This window comes from Pleurodeles waltl, chromosome 6 (genome assembly GCF_031143425.1).
Source record: "Pleurodeles waltl isolate 20211129_DDA chromosome 6, aPleWal1.hap1.20221129, whole genome shotgun sequence".
Taxonomy (NCBI): Eukaryota; Metazoa; Chordata; class Amphibia; order Caudata; family Salamandridae; genus Pleurodeles; species Pleurodeles waltl.
In genome coordinates, this window is record NC_090445.1 from 1598951664 (window position 1) to 1598975359 (window position 23696).

Consider the following 23696-nt stretch of genomic DNA (forward strand, 5'->3'; position numbering starts at 1 on the left):
AAAGCAGCTATTCTGACTTGCCCTTCACTGCACCGATTTGCACATGGGGTCATTATGAAGAAAATCGTATGGGCTCAATATCACTGATTGGAATTGAACTCTCCCCATTTCACTGTACACTGTCCATGCCACCCTTACTGCACCCTGGAATAACTAAAAAGACACACTACAATATATCATAAGAAGTACAAAAGAAAAGAGTATGCATTCGTTTCACGAGGAACGGTGAAAAAGACAGTAGGATATAAAATAAACAGATTACAGTAGGGCACATGCATATACATTATACTCATGAACGAGAGTAACATTGACACTCAGAAATATGTACATAGCAAAATGTGTTACTGGAGCAATACCAAAAATGAGCAAAATTACAATACTATTTTATGTTCAGTGAAAACTGTATATGAGCTATGGCTACTCAGTATAGACTCTCAAAGGCACTTTATTTTTCAAATAACAGAGTATGTCTGTTAGGGATATGAAGGGTCTATAGTATTTATTAACCTAATCCTTCAAGGTGGTTTCCAGTTTACATTGAAATTATCCAGCGCATCCCACAAGGGTTTCCTGGAGTATCTCGAAGGAGATCGTAGTAAGGAGACAGTATCCGCTCCTCTAATAAATGGGAACCATTCTCTTCGAGTGGGAAATGATGCACAATAAGTGGTTTTCAAATTGATGAAGGCAATCTTCCATGCTAAAGTAAGCGCTAGTACATAAAACATGTTATTTATATTCTACTTATTTTAGTGTTTCAAGGTGGTAGTTTTGTTTTAAGGTGAACAAAGTTTTTTTTATTTTTTTACAGATTAATTTTTTTGAAATCTAATATAAAAGGTAGTTAGTCTGGAGCTAGCCTGTACGCCTGCTGCACACACATCTCAAGACACACTGCAGGAAGAGTGACAGAGATTACTGACCAATCCATAACATGTTGTGGTCATACTAGCGGTGTCGAATAGCAGACTAAATAATTAAGAGATTCACACATTACATTTTTGTAATATAGAGCTAATTTCACTCTGCACAGTAATACACCTTACATGTAACTTGGCAATTACTGTAGATGCTAAGGGACCTTCACAACCTATATTTACAGAATACTGGGATTTCTTCTATGTGATCAGACTTCTCGCTGAGGATTATTTATCTATTATTCTAACTCTTGGCTACCAGATAATTTTTTGACATAAGAGGCCGTTCTATTTTGTTCTATGAAGGTCCCCGAAGCAACTTTTGAGGGGTTGAAATGCATAGATGCACAGCTATACCTATATCTATACCTCTAAGTAACTAACGAATTATATGTGATCATGGTGAAATACTACATGTGCTTACTCTTTATTGTTAATAAACAAAACAAACACATAAACCAAGTACTGAGACTACACTGACAAAGCAGAATTATTTTCCTCATCTTTTAAGATATTTTTTTTAAAAGAAAATAGGAAAACATTACCACCGTGGGTCGTGAGGATTTGCCTTGGTACGCATTGCCTCACTTGTCCAAGTCCCTCTGGACAAATAATACAACAATGTATCTCATGCCGATGATTAGATCAGGGTGTCTTCTACTATAAGTCATAAGGAAGCCTCACATATGGGAAATGCATGGCCTTTCACAGCCCAAACCTTTCTGCAATCCTCAACCTCTGTGAGCCTCAATATCCTTACCTTGGTCAGGTTCTCAATCTTCAGCATGTCGTGGTCAGCATCCCCCCGCAGAACACGCTGTCGCTCACTGGCAACATCTACATCATCATCCTCAATGGGTTGGGATGAAACAGGTAGCCGCCTATCAAGAAAGATAATCTACTAAGAACAGAAACGAGGCCTGAATGAACAACAAAAATACCTTGGAAAAGAGCTGAGTGGAATCCTAAGCCTAGTACCAAACCGACAGAAATTTGCAGAAGACACCAAATAGTTAGGTTAACAGTCAAATGTCACTTGCAATCGGTCTGCATGGTCGGGTGAGAAGCTAACAGCAAATGAGAATAATCCCCTCCTTAGAAGTATGTGCAGTAGAGAAACACTCACAAACTTATTATATGGACAAATCAACAAGTGCCATCCTATCGTCCATGTTAGTCCTTCCTGCTGAGAAGTGGAGATGTTGCTCTCCCTTCGTTTTGACCCGCATGTGGGGATGTGCATCACGCTTGCCCCTGGTTATGCCTCACAGAAGATATTGGTATATGTATCTCTAATACTTACTTGAGGGTGCTGAATGCGAACAAAATGATTGCCATTCCATCAAATTTTATAATAACGGCTCTCTATTACATGCTCCCAGACATTAGAGACCAACATTCCGAAAGGCAGCTTAAAATATTGTTTCAAGCAGGGTTGAGTACCAGTTCTGCCTACTCAGATCCGGCATCGCCCTGTTACAAGCTGTGTAGCATATTATTCACAAGGATACCCAGCAACACAACTAACATTTTCTCGGTACTCACTGTGGTTTTCTGAGGAAGTTGTACTGACACATGATGGTAATGAAGAAGCCCACAAAGCCTTCGACTGCCATGGCAACCAGGCCTCTGGCAACAATGTCCCACTCGAAGGGAGATTTCATCTTATCAAACTGACCTACAGGAAAATGGGAGGAAGACAAAGGGGAGAAAATTTTAAACGTTTTAGTTTAGGAAATATGATCCCAACACTCCTGCCAAGAAAACAGATTGGATAGGAGAACCATTAGTTCATTTTTGCCACAACAGGTGTCAAGCTTAACCAACTATTAGACGGAGGACATGCATATTTTTGGCAACTGCTGGTGATCCACGATTGGGTAGAGAGAACCAAAATCTCATCACTGGATGGCAAGTTTAAGGGTGTTGGTGACTTTGAAGTATACGCAATGTTATATCCTTTACGGAGTGCTTGTGGCCCCTAAAACCTTTTCTGACACGTCTGTGGGGGTCTGAGATGAGAAGAGGGAGAAGGAATGGGGTAGGAAAAATACAGTCAGCAAAAGCAGTACAACAATCAGACAGGAGCTGATAGCTCACATGTAGGGCCAGTGCAAGGATTCACGATAGCCTATGCTGAGTGGACATTCTGCAAGCCACTTACTCTGGCAAGGAGGCCTTCCTGCCTGTAGCCCCCTCACAGGCTGCGCATTAGCCAACCATCAATGAGAGACTAACAGTAAGGAGGTGTCTCAATGGTGAATGTTGTTCAATAAATAGCTATTGTTATTTTATTTTGTCTTTACAGCCCCGTCACACTGGGAGCTGCCCTTATTACACAAACATCATACTTCGGAGAAGAATTTTTGCAGTCACATCACACCACGGAGTTACCCTTGACATCCTTCTGGGCTCTGCCATTATTGTTGTGCCATCAGACTGAAAAGCTACTTCTACTGCAATGGCACTGCATTAGAAGCTGCCCTCACTGCAGTGATGTCACATCTAGACAGGGCACAAATCTGGGGTACACCACTATTTTCACAGGCTGGACGCCGTCCAACTTGCAAGAAGTGGGCCCCACTGAAATATGCTGAACTTGTTCTGGTGTAATTTTCAGACCCAGGACACATTCCCACATTCCCATCACAGCAGTGCCTGCACCTTATCGCTTTCGTTTTCCAGCAGTAACGTACAGGTGCTAAGGGGGCTTTTATGTTTCAGACTCCAATGAAGCCCATAACAAAGTCCGAATTTACAGCCCCATCAGGCTTCCTTTTGTTCCACTACTGTGACTGTGAGCTATCTGAGCCTTACACCTAGATGCAAATGCAGAGGAAGGGAAACAAAAGCATACAGCTCACAAATACTTAAGTGAGGCATGTTTTTTACGTTGTTCAGTTCCTGTTCATAAGAGATTTTTATGCACTGTGAGAATGTCAGATTTGTTAGTCTGTGCCAGTATTTGCACAAATAACCGTTTAAATACCACTATTTGTGTTTTCTTTGATAGCGCTACTCATCATACTGCAGGGTGACATCACACGTACACATTATACATTGTCAATAATTCTTATAAATGTGTAAATCTGTAATTTGCAGTTAGATAATATGCTTTTCAGAATGCACATTAACCCTCTATGCTATTTTGATTCAAAACTGGGACTAGAGAAAAAACAGGTTTCTCCAGCAAATGCATTACCCTCCAAAGTTATCGTATTATTATTATTCCCTGATTTTATTGGGCACACAAAGATCTCTGCAGCAGGTGCCTTACCCCCATAAGATATTTTAAAGTGTAGACTTTGCAAGCAGTTAAGCAGAACATATTAATTGCCATGTTTCTCATTGTTGCCAATTTATTTGTGGCATTCTTTAAAAAAAAAGAAAAAGTGTAAATGGAGGCCCCGATTTTGCATCGGGTTTCACTTTTTTGACACAAGCCCAACGCAAATTCTCATTTGTTAAATATTATAAAGAGCTCACATGTTATCATGTTGGACCAGCTAAACCTGTATGAGATCTTAAGATTTGATGTCACTTCATGTGATATCACTTCTAGTGAGGTCATGGGTTGTAATGCCACCGATGTCACAGATCCTCACGCTCATCCTCTCTATGGGTGGTACAAAGGGAGCAGTATCACGGTTATACTCCAGATTATTGTTGGGGGCTTACCCAGGTTTGGAGTACGCGAGATCCCGCTGGGATGTGGCACTCCATGCACCTCTATCGCAGGCAGCCTGGACAGCGGCGCTCTCCTCTGTCAAGAACGTTTCTCAGAACCCTAGACTCCGCTACACCCAGTTTAACTATTTACACCACTCCTACTTATCCCCCTCCCGCATAAAACGCATGTTTCCCGCGTCGGACCCAGTGTGCCCCTGCTGTGCAAAGCCATTAGCGGATTTCTATCACATGGTGTGGGAGTGCCCTCCATTATCCATAGGTTGGCAATGCATTACTGATACAGTATCTGACAATACTACCATGCCTTAAAGGCAGCACCGGAGTCCTGCTTGCTGAGACTGCGTCGCCGCGCCAGAGGGGACAAACAACTACATAGATTCATAGATCTGGCCTTCATAGTTTTCAAACGTTTAATAGCAACCCACTGGAAGGCACCACATACCCCCAGCTATACCAGTTGGTTGCTCGATTTGCTGCAGTGGTCCCATGCAGAGGCTCAAACTCTACGCCACTTACAGTACAGAGGGTTAGTACAGGGAGGCTTTGAATCTGGGATGCCTTCATTGTACGCATAGAGACTAAGGACGACACACGCCCACCTTAAACCCCCCGCAAACATCGCTACACTAGTTGGGCACATGTTCCCCCTGCTTTTGGGACTTCCGAGCCCTGTTGACGTAATTCTCTCAACTCCATCGGGGCGACTCGCTCTGCAGCTACAGCGTACACCGGAGGGCAGTGTGTTGGTTCTGGGTGCCCCCCTCCCGCCCCAGCTACTCATGACGTAGTTTATACTGCTCTTATGATATTATTGCTCAGCGCCACTCGGCAAACATAATAGGCCGCTATCGCACGGTCAGGCACTCTGGGATGACCTCCCCCCTCGGATTCAGGGACTAGCGCTCCACCCCTGCATAATGCATTCTATTGCTAATTCTCGTTATGTGGCACAGTTAACTGTTGTTGTTTCAGTTGTATCTCTGTTTGACTGACATAAATCATGACTATGTGAAAGTGTATCTGGATTGCTATCTCAGGCGAGCTTTGCCCTGAGTGTCTTTATCAAAGTGATAAAGAGATTTAAAAAAAAAAAAAGGGTTGTAATGCCACTTCCTGTGAATCTACATGCAATCCCATGTGCAGTGATATCACACACTGTGATGTCATGCGCCATGATGTCAACTGCACACTGCCTAACTTTGTTAGTCCCCCCACTTATTATTTTTTTTAGGACTTGTGCCCTACTTCTAGAGCTGCCCTTATTGCAGTGGCGCTATACTCTTCCTATGGTGACATCACAGAGTTGCCTATAAACAGTGAAAGAACACAGAGAGATGCTGTTACTACTGTGACATCAAACTGGGAGCTGACCACATTGCAGTGATATCACATCAGGGAGCTGCCTTAACAGCTGTAACGTCACACATGCAGTGACGTCACACTGGGGGCTTTCCGTGCTGCAATGATATTAGGGAAGTTCCAATCTGGCCCTCACACTGGTAACTACCCTTAACTTGTTACCCTCACTGCAGTGATATTACACCAGTGAGCTCCTTTTTTGCAGTCACATCACACAGCAGGCTACCATACTACTGTATCAACATCACCAGTGCTTTAAATGGGCCGGGACGGAGTACCAGCACTTTTTTATTTTGAGAGGGAGAATATCTGCACTTCTCAAGAAAAACTGAATACTTTTAATTGGAGAGTAGCAGCCATTCTCAGAAACAAGCAGGCACTCTGCCACAGAGTACCTGCACTTCTATTTTTCCATTTCAAGCATTGAAAATTACATACTGACACAATACTGCAGTGACATCACATAAGGAGCTGTAGTTGCTGCAATGGCATTAAACTGCCTCAGTTCACTCACATTACATTGGAGGCTACTTTTACTGCCTCCCAATACAGGGGGCTGCCTTGCCGGAGTCACTTAACACTGATATCAGTAGGCTAAGGCATCTCAGTGAGGGACTAATATTATTAGTGACAACAGTGAGAACGGATCTTAACCACACAGAGAAACCACACTAATAGTTGCCCTTAGTGGCATGATATCACACTGAGACTGCTTTTAAAGGCACAAAATAACACTGAAGTTTGAAGTCTTGATTTTGTGATATCGATCTGGAAGCTTTAGTTCCAGCAGTTACATCACACTAATAGCTGCTCTTAGTGCAGTTGGGTTCTATTGGTAGTGGACTGACACTGGGGAAAGCTCTTACTGATGTGACACCGCCATGGTAGACAGCACGATATTATCCACACCTTCCTCACTACTTTATTAGGATCAGTGCTTTGATCGGGCAGGTACTGCGAGGTACTGAGTGTGAGAAAGTAGCCTCTTTCTAGCCTTGTTACCCCCACTTTGGGCCTGTTTGTGAGTGTATGTCAGGGTGTTTTCACTGTCTCACTGGGATCCTGCCAGCCAGGGCCCAGTGCTCATAGTGAAAACCCTATGTTTTCAGTATGTTTGTTATGTGTCACTGGGACCCTGCTAGTCAGGACCCCAGTGTTCATAAGTTTGTGGCCTATATGTATGTGTTCCCTGTGTGGTGCCTAACTGTCTCACTGAGGCTCTGCTAATCAGAACCTCAGTGGTTATGCTCTCTCATTTCTTTCCAAATTGTCACTAACAGGCTAGTGACCAATTTTACCAATTTACATTGGCTTACTGGAACACCCTTATAATTCCCTAGTATATGGTACTGAGGTACCCAGGGTATTGGGGTTCCAGGAGATCCCTATGGGCTGCAGCATTTCTTTTGCCACCCATAGGGAGCTCTGGCAATTCTTACACAGGCCTGCCACTGCAGCCTGAGTGAAATAACGTCCACGTTATTTCACAGCCATTTTACACTGCACTTAAGTAACTTATAAGTCACCTATATGTCTAACCTTTACCTGGTAAAGGTTAGGTGCAAAGTTACTTAGTGTGAGGGCACCCTGGCACTAGCCAAGGTGCCCCCACATTGTTCAGGGCCAATTCCCCGGACTTTGTGAGTGCGGGGAGACCATTACACGCGTGCACTACATATAGCTCACTACCTATATGTAGCTTCACAATGGTAACTCCGAATATGGCCATGTAACATGTCTATGATCATGGAATTGCCCCCTCTATGACATCCTGGCATAGCTGGCACAATCCCATGATCCCAGTGGTCTGTAGCACAGACCCTGGTACTGCCAAACTGCCCTTCCTGGGGTTTCACTGCAGCTGCTGCTGCTGCCAACCCCTCAGACAGGCATCTGCCCTCCTGGGGTCCAGCCAGGCCTGGCCCAAGATGGCAGAACAAAGAACTTCCTCTGAGAGAGGGTGTGACACCCTCTCCCTTTGGAAAATGGTGTGAAGGCAGGGGAGGAGTAGCCTCCCCCAGCCTCTGGAAATGCTTTCTTGGGCACAGATGTGCCCAATTCTGCATAAGCCAGTCTACACCAGTTCAGGGGACCCCTTAGCCCTGCTCTGGCGCGAAACTGGACAAAGGAAAGGGGAATGACCACTCCCCTGACCTGCACCTCCCCTGGGAGGTGTCCAGAGCTCCTCCAGTGTGCTCCAGACCTCTGCCATCTTGGAAACAGAGGTGCTGCTGGCACACTGGACTGCTCTGAGTGGCCAGTGCCACCAGGTGACGTCAGAGACTCCTTCTGATAGGCTCCTTCAGGTGTTGCTAGCCTATCCTCTCTCCTAGGTAGCCAAACCCTCTTTTCTGGCTATTTAGGGTCTCTGTCTCTGGGGAAACTTTAGATAACGAATGCAAGAGCTCAGCCGAGTTCCTCTGCATCTCTCTCTTCACCTTCTGCCAAGGAATCGACTGCTGACCGCGCTGGAAGCCTGCAAACCTGCAACATAGTAGCAAAGACGACTACTGCAACTCTGTAACGCTGATCCTGCCGCCTTCTCGACTGTTTTCCTGCTTGTGCATGCTGTGGGGGTAGTCTGCCTCCTCTCTGCACCAGAAGCTCCGAAGAAATCTCCCGTGGGTCGACGGAATCTTCCCCCTGCAACCGCAGGCACCAAAAAGCTGCATTACCGGTCCCTTGGGTCTCCTCTCAGCACGACGAGCGAGGTCCCTCGAATCCAGCGACTCTGTCCAAGTGACCCCCACAGTCCAGTGACTCTTCAGTCCAAGTTTGGTGGAGGTAAGTCCTTGCCTCACCTCGCTGGGCTGCATTGCTGGGAACCGCGACTTTTGCAGCTACTCCGGCCTCCGTGCACTTCCGGCGGAAATCCTTTGTGCACAGTCCAGCCTGGGTCCATGGCACTCTAACCTGCATTGCACGACCTCCTAAGTTGTTCTCCGGTGACGTGGGACTTCTTTGTGCGACTTCGGGTGAGCACCGTTTCACGCATCCTCGTAGTGCCTGTTTCTGGCACTTCTCAGGGTGCTACCTGCTGCTGAGAGGGCTCATTGTCTTGCTCGACGTCCCCTCTCTCTCCTGGTCCAATTTGCGACCTCCTGGTCCCTCCAGGGCCACAGCAGCGTCCAAAAACGCTAACCGCACGATTTGCAGCTAGCAAGGCTTGTTGGCGTTCTTTCGGCGGGAAAACACTTCTGCACGACTCTCCACGGCGAGAGGGATCCGTCCACCAAAGGGGAAGTCTCTAGCCCTTTTCGTTCCTGCAGAAACCGCAGCTTCTTCTGTCCAGTAGAAGCTTCTTTGCACCCGCAGCTGGCATTTCCTGGGCATCTGCCCATCTCCGACTTGCTTGTGACTTTTGGACTTGGTCCCCTTGTTCCACAGGTACCCTAGATTGGAAATCCACAGTTGTTGCATTGTTGGTTTGTGTCTTTCCTGCATTATTCCTCTAACACGACTTCTTTGTCCTTAGGGGAACTTCAGTGCACTTTGCACTCACTTTTCAGGGTCTTGGGGAGGGTTATTTTTCTAACTCTCACTATTTTCTAATAGTCCCAGCGACCCTCTACAAGGTCACATAGGTTTGGGGTCCATTCGTGGTTCGCATTCCACTTTTGGAGTATATGGTTTGTGTTGCCCCTATCCCTATGTTTCCCCATTGCATCCTATTGTAACTATACATTGTTTGCACTGTTTTCTAAGACTATACTGCATATTTTTGCTATTGTGTATATATATCTTGTGTATATTTCCTATCCTCTCACTGAGGGTACACTCTAAGATACTTTGGCATATTGTCATAAAAATAAAGTACCTTTATTTTTAGTATAACTGTGTATTGTGTTTTCTTGTGATATTGTGCATATGACACTAAGTGGTACTGTAGTAGCTTCACACGTCTCCTAGTTCAGCCTAAGCTGCTCTGCTAAGCTACCATTATCTATCAGCCTAAGCTGCTAGACACCCTATACACTAATAAGGGATAACTGGGCCTGGTGCAAGGTGCAAGTACCCCTTGGTACTCACTACAAGCCAGTCCAGCCTCCTACACTGAGTATCTGCACTTCTCTTATTTAAGGAAGAGTAACTTCACTTTTGAGCAGGCATGTAATACTTTGCTGCTGAGAACTGTAGGTACTTTCCCATTCAAATGTACTTTGGGTTTCTGAGTGCCTGCACTTCTTTATTCCCATTTCAGATTTCAACCACTGATTAGCAGCTCACTGGCAGATCCCTACTGGAGGTGTGGAGCTCGAAATTAAGAAAGCATTCCGCCTACTCCACGTACACCCACCACGACAGGATCTCGGCACGAACACGCAGCGTCATGACATCATTACATTCCACGCATCGTTCTTTCAATCGCCCCTGTTACGTAACGTCAACCTGCTCTATCGTCCCTGCGTGCGCGCGGCACCTTCCGTCCCCTCACACTCTCCGTGACTAGGCAGAGGCTCCACATGGGCGGTGAGGAAGGTGTGACATTTCATTAGTGAAACTGCTTAATGAATAACTACAACTCGGGCGTGGCCACAGCCGACTATCCTCGTAACGTGAGCTAAATTTAGGACCGGATTGGGACATTGTGTATCGATGGTTCACCACCACCCCCTGGAACACCGACACGCACGTTTCAGGGAACTATTTCTAAACCCACGTGAAGCGGAAAAAAAGGATGGAATTCAACATCGTTGTAAAGGAGTACAAGAAACGGAGGTTTCGAGGGGAAGTTACGAAAGACTTTCAGACACCTGGGGCTGCACCGCAGCACCGGACGTTTAAATAATCAATTCTGCAAGAGCAGTTTCCCGATCAGCCATAGCAAAATGCCACTGTCAATCCGTGTATGTACTGAGATAGTGTTTTTTAGCCTTTCTGGATTACCTGCCTACCATCGGGGCGTTGTGGAAAGGGGGCCAACCATCAGCTCTACCTCCCGCTTTCGTCAGTCGCCTAAGAGATAGCTCTTGGTCGATCGGCTCAACTTCAGGCGACTGACGGGACTGGACCCTAGATGGTTTCGTTCTTTGCAATCCGACTAAACTCAGGTCCTCGTTCAGGACAAGAGCTGACACTCCTTAGGCCTGGCATGTCCATGAACTGCCCCATCCCACGACTTCTTTAATGTGCACGCCCAGCTACTGGAAGAGACGTGGCCTTAAGGCTAGATAGAGAGCCTACCGACTGTGGAACCCAGTGTGAACTCAGGCCTCGGCTCAACGTTATATAAATTTTGGCAAAATCCCATGATCGCCGTGTACCACTCCTTCACCCCCCAAAAAAAAGTTCAACATATTCTAGTGCTCATGAAAAGTCCTCATATGCCTTCAGGCCACGTTCACACTATATAAGACATTGAAAAATAGGGTCCTGATACAGTCCTTAGGAGTTAAGATCTTTTCTGGCCCAATGATATTCGTCTGAACATTTGACCAGTCCTCCACTAACACCATCAGTTGCGTTAGGGAGTACTGTGTCATTGAGCAGTGAATGGCCACTAACCATCGAACACAAAAGCTCTTCAAGACAAGAGACAGTGGTGAGGGGTGATGACTTCTCTTGCTGACTAGCAACATGCTGCTCTTGTCAACTAGAGCCAAGTTTAGCCCCAGCCATTTCACTTACGAATCTTGGTGTCAGTTTTAATCTAGGCCTGGTCTTTAGCACTTTGTTGCAAAATACTGGCCCGCAAGTTTCCTGCAACGCAAAAAGATTGTATATTACACTACCTTATTTTCCATCCCTACCCCACTAGTTTGAGCTTGTGTGCTATCTCTCTAGAACTACTGTTACTCCATCTGGTTCGTTCTCCTGGAGAGGGCTATTAACAAATCTTCAAAGACTTCAGAATTTGGCTAAAAGGCTTGTGCATAGCTGGAGTGCTATGACTGTGCGACTCATGACAGTATATTGGCTGCCAATTAAGGAGTGAATTCAGTTTAAGTTACTCTGTACTGATCATCTGGCATTGTACCCGACTGGGCTTCAATTTCAGATACAGTAGCATCAATAAGTAATTTAAAAAGCACAGCTAATCATCCTGCGGGTCTCAAGGTTCTGTTTGTGGGCGTGCTGCTCAATCGAAAAGCTAGGTCTTGAGGTCCTTCCTGAACTGCTTCAGTAATGCCGTCTGTCTGAGTTTGAGAGGTAGCATGTTCCATGTCAGGGCTGCGAGGTAAGAGAAGAATCTTCCTCCTGCTGTGCTTTTTCATATCTTGGGAATGACTGCTAGGGAGAGCTGGGAAAAACAGAATTGTGTGTTGGGTATATAGAAGGCGAGGCAGTGGTTGAGGTATGCCGGTCCTACGTTGTGTAGTGCCTTGTAGGTGTGGGTCAGGAGTTTGTATGTGATGCGCTTGTGACTGGGAGCCAATAAGGTCTCTGGGGTGGGAGGAGATGTGGCTGTGTTGGGGGATGCCCAGGATGAGTCTGGCTGCTGCATTATGGATTCTTTCTAGTTTTGATTGCAATTTCTTGGTGATGCTGGCATAGAGTGCGTGGCCGTAGTCCAATTTGCTAGTGACAAGTGCATGGGTGACTGTCTTCCTCGTGTCAGAGGGTATCCACTTGATCCTTTGAATGAGTCTGAGGATGTGAAAGCATGACGATGAGGCGCTGTTGACTTGGCGGGTCATGGATAGAGAGGAGTCCAGGATGATGCTCAGATTGCATGCGTTGTCCGTGGGTGAGGGGGTGTTTCTCAGTGCAGTAGGCCACCAATAGTCGTTCCAGGCAGAAGGGATGGAGCCGATTACGAGGATATCCGTCTTGTCCAAGCTGAGTTTGAGGCAGCTGACTTCCATCCAGGTGGCGACTGCTCTCATCTCATTGTGGAAATTTCTCTAGGCCTTTACAGGGTCGTCGGACAGGAAGAGGATCAGTTGGGTATCGTCGGCGTAGGAGACGATGTTTGGCCCATGTTGTTTGATGATCTTGGCTAGCAGGGCCATGTAGATTTTGAAAAGCGCCACGGTGAGTGATGATCCTTGGGGCACTTCGCAGCAAGTATCTTTGGGTTCTGATTTGAAAGGCGGTAGTCTGGCACTCTGTTCTTCCGGTGAGGAAGGACCTGATCCATTTCAGTGCTTCATCGCGGATGCCGGCATCGTGGAGTCTGGCGCAGAGGGTGGAGTAGGAGACAATGTCAAATGCGGCTGAGAGGTCGAGGTGGACTAGTGCGGCTGTGCCTCCTTGGTGTAGTATGGCGCGTATGTTGGTGGCTGCTAGAAGTGCTGTTTTGGTGCTGTGGTTGCTCCTGAATCCGGATTGGGATGGGTCTCAGATTTGGTGTGTCTCAAGGAATTTGTGACTTACTGGTTGATGGCATTTTCTGTTAATTTGGCTGGGAAAGGGAGAAGAGAGATGGGTCTGTAGTTTTTCAGCTCCCTTGGGTTGGCAGTGGGTTTCTTGAGTAGCGGGTTGATCTCAGCGTGCTTCCAGGATGATGGGAAAGTGGCGGTCTCGAAGGATCGGTTGATAATCCGGCAGAGCTCAGGTACCTTGGTGGCGCTGGCCAGGTTGAAGATGTGATAAGGGTATGGATTCGAGGGTGCTCCAGAGTGGATGTAGTTCATGAATCTTTTGGTGTCCTCTTTGGTGATGGGGGTCCAGGAGTTCAGGATCTGGTGTGGTACTGGGTTCGTTGTGGTATTTGTGGGCATTGCGGGTGGGTTTTGGTTCTTGATGCCTTCATAAATGTCCTGAATTTTTTGGTGAAAGAAGGTGGCAAGGTCGTCACAGAAGTCTGGGAACGGAGGGATGGATGAGGTGTGTGTCCAGGGTTAGTGAACTCATTTGATGGCTAAGAGCTCTTTGATGTTGTGAGCACTGGTGCGGAGGTGTTCTTGAATGGCGGCTTTTATGGCAGTTCTGGTGGTGTGTGGTGACCGCGTTCTTGTAGGCTACGCGATCTTCGGTTAATTTGCTGTTCCTCCATTTCCGTTCCAGTCTTCTGCAGGAGCGTTTGGACTCTTGTAGGTCTATCATGAACCATTTTGGTGTTTTGCTATGTCGGTTTCCTGCAGGTTTCCTGAGGGGGGCTACGCTGTTGGCACATTCAGACAACCAGCGGTGTAGATTATGTGCAGCTTCATTAGTGTTTGCTGCATCCAGTGGGGAGGGGAGTGGCTGAGAGCGTTGGTGAGTTATGCTTCTATAACTTTGCCCCAGTGTCTGCTGGGGGGGGGGGGGGGATTGGGTTGGCGGGCATAGTGTTGTGCAGTGTTCTTTGTGAAGGTAAAGTGGACGCACTTGTGGTTGGTCCAAAGGTGTTTGGAGGTGTGAGAGATGGTGAAGTTGTTCCCTGCTGAGAAGACGGGGTCGAGGATGTGTCAGGTATGTGGGTGAGGATGTTGACAAGTTGTCTGAGGCTGAGTGTTGCAATGTTTTCTAAGAGGTTGTGGTGTTGGGGTCATCGTGGATATCAAGGTGGAAGTTGAGGTCATCCAGTAGGATGTAGTCTGAGGAGGCGAGGACATGGGGAGCGACGAGGTCAGCAAAGTCTTCGCAGAATCGAGGTCAGGGTCCGGGCGGCCTGTAGATAAGTGTGCCACGGAGGGAGGAGTTGGTGTTGGTCTAAATCTGGAAGTGTAGGTGTTCATGGGTTAGCTGAGACTGTAACTCGTTGGTGGTTGTTAGGCAGAGGGTATTCTTGTAGACTATGGCAATGCCTCCTTCAGGCTGGTTGGCTCTGTCCTTGTGGATGATTTTTTAGTTGTGTGGGATGGCCGTGGAGATGTCTGAGCCCAAGGTGGAGGTGATCCACGTCTCCGTGAGGAAAGCGACGTCTGGTGCAGTCAAGTCGAGGCGGTCCCAGACTTCTACTGCATGCTTGACTAGGGAGTGTGTGTTGAGTATGCAGTTGAGGTGGTCGTCCACTGTTGGTTCTGGATCGTGTGGTGGTCGGTGCGGGATCATGCGCGGCACAAAAAAGGTCCATGAGTGTTCCTCTGGTCAGCTAGGTGGCTGGCTGAGGATCTTTCAGGGTTGAGGGCGGGTAGTGTATTGGAGTTGAACCGGCGGATGGAGCAAGGACCAGGGTCCATGGCACTAGGCGCGAATGGGCACGGGGGGGTTGCCTGTGACGCACCAGCCACCTTGAAGAAGGGTAGGGAGGTGGGGGATCCAGTCAGCTGGAGGGCGAGAAAGCGCTTCGCAGGGAGGAGGGCATCATGGGTGTGGGAAAATGCGGGGTGAGTGAAAGGGGAGAGAAAGAGACAAGAAGGAAAAAAAAAAAAGCAACATGAAAGTAAAGACAGAAAAATAAGCAGAAGTAAAAAAACAGAATTAAAAAGCAGAGGTAAAGAGAGACAGCAAGATACTTATATGCAGATGGCCACAAGGCCACCAGGGACGAGGCACAGGCAGGAGCCTGTGTGTGGAGGTGGGTCTCGAAGTGAGAGTCAGACAGGCTCTCAGTTCGCTCGCAGCAGCAGCAAACAGGTGGAGCTGCACAGAGGAGGGCGAACAGATGCTGACCAGAAGGTCAGAGAAGTTGCATCTTGTACTGCAAGGTGGACTATATGATCAGAAATTCAACGCTTGCGTAGAATCACTATTTTTAATTGTGCCAGATGTGATGGATGGCCCTTCAGGAGTTTAGACCCCTAGCTGAAATGCACTTACTTTGGACCTTCTGTGCCGCTCGAGTTTTTAGACAATTTTGCAAGAACTTGAAACCTTTTCTGTTTTGTTTCCTCCAACACAGTGGCAAAATGCTTGCTGGTGATCAGTTTTATTTAAAAAAAAATATATATATATATATAAATATATCATTATCGCACTGAGCAAGTGTATTTTTGCAAACTATAACGTGAAGAAAAGAAACCTATTTCATGAAAACTTAATTAAGAAAACCGTAACCAAATTTTTTTTGGAGTATGGGTAATGGACAAAATGAGATCTGAAAGGGAGGCAGGGTGAGGTATGGGTTCAGGGGAGTTTCCTAAAGAAATCGAAAGCACAATGGTACTAAACATATTAAAAGCCCTTTGTGGTAATGAGGTCTTGGTAAAAGGTTTGACAGGATAATACAAGTTTAAAATTGCCTGGTTACCAATTCAAGATTGTTCTTCACTGGTGCAGTGCATGTTATCTGGTGTTTGCCAACAATAGATTCCTTATACTATTTGGCTCTGACGTCAGAAGAAGCCTTCAGTGACTTATTACAAGTGATTCTCTGGGTTGCTTTTTGAGAACAGAGTAGCAATTAAGGCGGGCTATTGAAGAGTTATCATTTGAAGGGGCGGCTGTTTGTAGGAGGGAAGGTGGCAGATGACAAAAGAAGACCAGAAAGTTGTTTCTAATTCTTTGGTATGCAGGACTGTATATTCCGCAGCACAAAGCCCCCAACTGTGCAGGCTGTTTCATGCCTATGTTATAAGTATTATCAATGTAATCTTTTGAAAGATATATTTTATTGGTGTAGATATGGTGATAGAAAAAGTCCTTCTGCCTGCACCATTAAGTGATCCTGCAAGCTGAAATTGTAGCAAAGACAGCTGTTGGACAGACTAAAGAGTTGGATATTGACAGCTGTTTGGTGTGTTCATCTGTCCGAGCTACAAGCATGGTCGGTGCAGTGTTTTCTATTTCTATTCTTTTTGTTTTGACTTTCAAAGTGTGAAAAAGTTAAGAGAAAGCACCTTTTATCCAAACCTAGATTTCGAGGCAGCACTGTCACCCGGGATCTGTACAAAGCAGAGGATGTGTACAGGTTATTGGGGGGGGAGGGGGCAGTCTGGCACCAGTGTCCTATAAGACATTTTATTAGAATTATTGATTTAGTTTTTTTTTTTAATTGAGTGAAAAAGTCCTGAATAGCATTGAAACATTTTCTCACATAATGCTGTACCTTGTGAATATCAGATTACATCTAATCTATCTTCTTATTCTTAATAAATTGAGATGTTCTCCAGTCTGAAACTGATTCTGATTTGTCATTAATTGTCCAGCTCAAGAAGGTGCTTCTCAGACCCTCTTTTCAGCTGTAGGATATCATTCTCATACATTTAGAAGAAAAGAAAGCATTGTTGGCTCACCTGAGCATTAAACATCTTTGGTAGTAATAAGGGGACCTTGCAGGGCAATGAAGGTTGCCTGCCTGATACTGGATTCTGATGAGGATACTCAGATTTCTTGCTAGGCCTTTTCAAATAAACACTGATTCCTTCAAGGGAGATCCGCAAATGTAATTTCCCATGTGTAGACCTCTGGTGATCCATTGTGTCACATGCCACTAATAGATCATGGTATTCCAACACCTAGCTAGCACTAGACAAGAGCAGCAAGATGGTGTACTCGGGAGTCAATTGAAAGTGAGGCAATGCCTCTTGCTGGTCTGAACCGCCACTGCTCGTTGGGAAGCAAATCACTGGCTTCCACAAATGCTTGGAGTGAGTGGCTAACCCCTGCTTTCCAACATCAAACTTGTAACTTCCTATACCTAGATTCTTAGTCAGCGGTCTAGAGATACAGTCTGTAATGCGATTTTATTTTTTTAGATGATCAAGTACTATTCCCTGCAGCAAGAATTCTTCAGAACCTAGATATTGTTAGGACGAAATAGATCAAGGAACCCTGTTGCAAGAACAGATCTGTGCAGACATTAGGCTAGGTGTGCTCTGCATGCATAGGATAGATTTCTTTGCTTATCTCATAGCAGTGTTAGCAAAATGTTATTTTTGTAAGTGCTGGGTCAGGAAATATTTGAAGAGAGACGTTTGCTAGCTTTCAGTCGATGACTGATAGGGCCAGAATTACTGAAGCATTGCTTGGATTGAATGCTGAAAAATGTGCAAGTTATACTACAGGACATATTCAGTTCAATTCTCAGATCATGGCAATCCCGTTGTTTCTTTCAGTTTTCACAGTTCTTTAAGGCAATTTTTTGGCCACTGAGGAGTAATTCATCTAGAAATGTGTGAATCTGTGAGACAACCACTTTTTTGTTAGACCTAGGAGGTTGAATGAGTGTTTATAAGTTTCTTAGTAAAATTCAAGATGATGATATTTTGCTGCTGGAAGAGAACCTAACATCATAATCTTCATACATGGAAGGCAGTGTACTATTCTGAGCTTGCTGTTCTTCACGTATGGGACTAGATCACAAAGACATGGTTTGGTTGCGTGAAGATAGTTGCAAAATTAAGCTTGTGACAACCACAGGCTCCTTGGGCCCTGCCTCAGTGGGAGATCTTGGTGGGGTGGGCTTGGATAAAGATGAAAGTTCCAGAGCAAAATACATGGATGAATCCTCTTTAGTCCTGTTAGTTCCTGGAGAGAGCCAAAGGGACAGAGCCTGTGCCACTTGCGTCCAAGGTAATTCACCATCATGTCTTAAAGTACAATCAAATACCATTACTTTGCCCAAATTCATTTAAACACAGAAATGCAATGAACATCAGTTACTCTCATCAGCCAAATCCCAGCATCCTCATGTATAGCTCACTCCTTACAGTTCAGAAAGAATCTAATAGACACAATATGACACATTCTCATATATTCTCTTTGAACAGTTTGTCATGCAGGTGGCATTAAGGACACCCCCCACTCTACACCTTGTTGCACGCTTCCATCACTGAAACGTTGCTCACCCGTACCTCATTATTGATAATGGATTATCTTGTTGCCAAATAATACAGCATTAAGTAAACTGAATGAAAACAAACACGCCTGAGGACTCAAAGTCCTCTGGAGAAGAAAATGGCCAATCACCCTCTAGGAACTTTCTAAGGCAACTCAACCTAACCTGGGGTCCGTGATACCTACCCTGCTGGTCCACAACTGTTTAGAAAATTAAATAATATTAGAAGAGCTTAGTAAGTGGCAGTAGCGAAAGTAAAGCAAATAGGATCTAGCATGGAGGACCGGTGGCCTCATTTGAAACACTGGTATGCACCGATAAAACATCATGCATTAGAAGCAAAAAAGATAAAGTGATATGTTAGATTCTAGCATATGGTTTCACCTTTTAGAAATAGAACACAATTTTGAAAAGCTCCAATAAAATTTGAATTTAAATGATTCTATATTTGTTTGTGGACTAATAAAATATTTCAAAATTAATGTATTTATTCAATGTACATTTCTTTCTCTATTTTATGCATTGAATTGAGTTTCAAATTGTAGAAATTAGGTCAAGGTCGTCGATTTCTAGTAGTGATTCCATGGGGGTCCACCGAAGTCAAAAGTTTAAGAATTATGGTTCTAAGGAGAACTTCCAGGAATTCCAGATCTGTTACTTCCCACTATTTGATTCCCAAATAATCTCATCTATAGACCACCAACCACAGATACAACTTCATAGGGGGATTCAGAGTGATCATTACCAACACATCCACCAACCACTCCAGTTAGGTCTACCTACATGACCGGAACCCTTGAGTACATACTGCCACCAAGAAAATGCGGTCCCTACTCTTTGATCTCTTAAAATTTTTAACATTAGGCAACATGAAAGTAAACGTGTAGACAAGGTGTGTAACACAACTTCATAATCAACTGCCTACTCCAACACACCTGCACCTAACATAGCCTTTCACCATACAATTCACTACACACAGACACACAAACATCCCCACTATTAAACAGCAACAAACAAAAAAGCAAAATAGTTTTGCTTTTTTAAAGATTCATACAAGACTTAATCACTGCAACAACTTCCATCCTGCAGCCAATGTAAATGTTGACTTACATTCTACATACCTGCTTCAATTTCTATGACGACATCCACTGTTTAAACGAAGTAGAAACCATAAACTGTAAACTATCAACTCCCTCGAACAGCCACAAATTCTCAGACATCAAGCACTCACTTGGCAACAAGACTCATCCTCAATATCCCATACAGAACCTACATTATACCCCACTTCAGGAAGCTACACTGGCTCCCGATACACAAAGCACTGAATTCAAATTCCTCACAAATTCAGTGCATTACTGTTAAAAATGGGGTCTTTGGTTGGCAGTCAGGTTACCCCCTGTCCAAGCAAGGACCCTCACTCTAGTCAGGGCAAAAGAGAATCACCCTCAGCTAACCCCTGCTTTCCCCCTTGGTAGCTTGGCACGAGCAGTAGGCTTAACTTCAGAGTGCGAGGTGTAAAGTATTTGTACCAACACACACATTAACTTAATGAAAACACTACAAAATGACAACACAGGTTTAGAAAAATAGAAAATATTTATCTAAACAAAACAAGACCAAAACGACAAAAATCCACAATCCACAAGTCAAGTTATCACTATAAATGCAAAAAGTCTTCATGTAATTTTAATCACAATGCTAACCCTGTTAGTGTGAAAATGTACCTTGGGTGCGTCAAAAATAACCCAGCACGGGCGAGTGGGCGTCAAAAAGAGCTTGCAATACATCGATTTCACTCATGAGGGAGACCTTGCGTCATTTCTCCTTTAGTCAGGTCGGCGTGCTTCGTTTCTTCTTTCTGCAGGAGAGCGATGTGTCGATCCGGTCAGCACTCTCGGGTCCGGGCAGGCCTTGCGTCGTTTTTACATGCTCAACGGTGTTTGTATCAGAAATTCAGCCGCACAATGGTCCGAAAGCCACACTGTGAGGGTTGTGATCTCACCAGCCTCCGTCAGCGATGGTGCGCATCGTTTCTCCAGCCGCGGGTGTCAATCTTCTGGTCGCATTGCAGGCGAGCTTCGATTTTCAGCCACGAAGCCGGCAGCGCGTCGATTATTCAGCTGCAGATCAGAGTTGCGTTGATTTTTTCCCCGCACAGCGGTCTGTGCGAGGATTTCTCACTCTTGGGCTGCCAGCTTCTCTTCTCAGGGTCCTAGGAACTGGATGGGCACTACTTGGCAGAGTAGGAGTCTCTCCAGAAGCTTCAGGTTCAGGTTCTGGCAAAGAGAAGTCTTTGCTATCACTGAGACTTCAAACAACAGGAGGCAAGCTCTAAATCAAGCCCTTGGAGATCTTCACAAGAAGGAAAGCAACACAAAGTCCAGACTTTGTCCTCTAGCACAGGCAGAATCAGCAGCTTCAGGATAGCTCCACAAAGCACAGTCACAGGCAGGACAGCTCTCCTTCCTCAGCTCTTCTCCAGGCAGAGGTTCCTCTTGGTTTCCAGAAGTGTTCTAAAGTCTGGTTTTGGGTGCCCTTCTTATACCCATTTTGCCCTTTGAAGTAGGCCTACTTCAAAGCAAAGTCTCTCTTGTTTGTGAAATCCTGCCTTTCCCAGGCCAGGCCCCAGACCCACACCAGGGGGTTGGAGACTGCATTGTGTGAGGGCAGGCACAGCCCTTTCACGTGTAAGTGACCACTCCTCCCCTCCCTCCTAGCACAGATGGCCCATCAGGAAATGCAGACTACACCCCAGCCCCCTTTGTGTCACTGTCTAGTGAGAGGTGCAACCAGCCCAACTGTCAAACTGACCCAGACAGGGAATCCACAAACAGGCAGAGTCACAGAAATGGGTTAAGCAAGAAAATGCCCACTTTCTAAAAGTGGCATTTTCAAACACACAATCTTAAAATCAACTTTACTAAAAGATGTATTTTTAAATTGTGAGCTCAGAGACCCCAAACTCCACATGCGTATCAGCTCCCAAAGGGAATGTACACTTTAATCATATTTAAAGGTAGCCCCCAGGTTAACCTATGAGAGGGACAGGCCTTGCAATAACGAAAAACAAATTTAGCAATATTTCACTGTCAGGACATATAAAACACATTACTATATGTCCTACCTTAACCATACATTGCACCCTGCCCTTTGGGCTTCCTAGGGCCTACTTTAGGGGTGCCTTACATGTAAGAAAAGGGAAGGTTTAGGCCTGGCAAGAGCGTACACTTGCCAAGTCGAATTTGCAGTTAACAACTGCAAACACAGACACTGCAGTGGCAGGTCTGAGACATGATAACAGAGCTACTTAGGCGGGTGGCACAACCAGTGCTGCAGGCCCACTAGTAGCATTTGGTTTACAGGCCCAGGGCACCTCTAGTGCACTTTACTAGGGACTTACTAGTAAATCAAATATGCCAATCATGGATAAACCAATTACATTTAAAAGTTAAGGATGAAAAGTCTAGCAACTACACAACTCAGGCTCTAAGTACCTAAACAATGGTACCTCCTTCCTCCAGCCAATCAGACACCTCTGCTCTGCAGGACTCCTACTTTCACACATCCCAACCATATTTAGAACCAGATCAGGGGGCCGGGCATTCTCCGACATCGCTCCTAGAGCGTGGAACAACCTCCCACTCCACATAAGAACCTCCTCTTCTCTTCTTGAATTTGGGAAGAAGCTGAAGACTTGGCTTTTCAACTAACCGGCCTACCATAGGAAGGGGTAGGCACACACACCTGCTCCGCGCCAAGGTACCCTCATAGGTGGTACTGCACTTTACAAATACGCATAACGAATAAAACCATGAGGAAATGTGGCACAAAACTGAACCACAGAACCGTCTAACATTAAAATACTTAGGTCAGCATACAGAAGCCTCGTTTCAGCAGCCAAAGCTATTTATTACACCTACTACCGTAAAAGATGTGCACAACTGAAGCAAAGCCCACACCCTGTCTGAACCACCAGTACCACACTCAGACAAATACAGCGCTATGAATTCATCATTCGCCGAAAAAATTCAAAATCGAACATCACACCACCCCCAATAGCAATCTACCAGAATACCAGCCAACTCATCCTATGGAACATTCAATTTTAAGATGCTCTCAAACGAATGTTACTTCACTGTCAACCTTCTCTCAAGGCATCTACGAAGAGCATATCCTTCCCCCGATCACCTAGAAATTCTTCACTGGTGAGAAACAACTTTATTAGTCCAATAAACACCTCCTTATCAAAAGGAACCCACCTTCAAAACAGGAAAAATCCTTTAGCCTGCACAGAGCTAGACTAGAAGCCAAACCTACTAATCATTGAACGCTTCCTAGTCAACAGTAACATCATATGAAATGCTGATCAACATGTGTTAATTCCAACATGACTTTCATGTAGATTTCACACTGCGTTCTAGCACCAAGATGGCCACCATACACATTTGTGACAGTAGACTCATACTTGCAGACATGGGCAAATCCTGCCTACTTATCCAATTTGATTTGTCAGTAGCTGTCAACACTATTGATTTTAAACAATTCAACTTCCTTTCAAAGTGCATGGGTTTCACTAGGAGTGTATTTCCTTGGTCTGTGTCCAACCTCTACAGGACTCTCAACTCAACCCATGACATGGCCTCCTCAGCACCTTGCAGCTACCAGTCACTTGTGGTGTCCCACAAGAATTCAGTTTCTCCCCAGTGATTTCCATCTTCTATATGGAACGACGCACATTTTTGTGTCAGTAAATGTAATTAAAATTCTGGCCAATCGGGACTAGATCATGGGAATACCTGTCAAGCATGAATATAATTTGGCAAACGTGACAGCAATGGACACACTTACCTATCTTAGCGTAGTATTCGTTGATGTACTCATTGTAAGCCATCTCCATCAGCCCATGGCCCAGGTTGTAGTTGGGAAAGATCAGGAAGCAACTCTTTAGGTAACTGTTCACCAGCTTAAGGTCCTGCAGGCACAGAAAAGGTGACATGAGGCTGAGTAACTCCTGGAGTCAGAAGGACACACTGTGATGAGATGGGTAAACAGCTTGATTACCAATACAGAGAGTGTAGAATAGAGTGGGTTAAAAGTCTGAAGCGCAAAATGGCAGTAATGTGGGGAATCTGGAAGTGTCTGTT

General features: G+C 45.3%; 1 protein-coding gene across 3 annotated transcripts in view; it reads right to left on the reverse strand.

Moving 5' to 3' along the window:
* The window catches only part of ABCA2 (ATP binding cassette subfamily A member 2), a 499989-nt gene that overhangs the window by 71650 nt on the left and 404643 nt on the right, over positions 1–23696 (reverse strand). For all 3 annotated transcript variants that reach the window (XM_069241449.1, XM_069241450.1, XM_069241448.1), the window contains exons 38-40: positions 23401–23524; positions 2463–2595; positions 1678–1798 (exon numbers count right to left, since the gene is read on the reverse strand). In XM_069241449.1, the coding sequence (XP_069097550.1) occupies positions 1678–1798; positions 2463–2595; positions 23401–23524 (378 nt within the window). The remainder of the gene's footprint in view (positions 1–1677; positions 1799–2462; positions 2596–23400; positions 23525–23696) is intronic.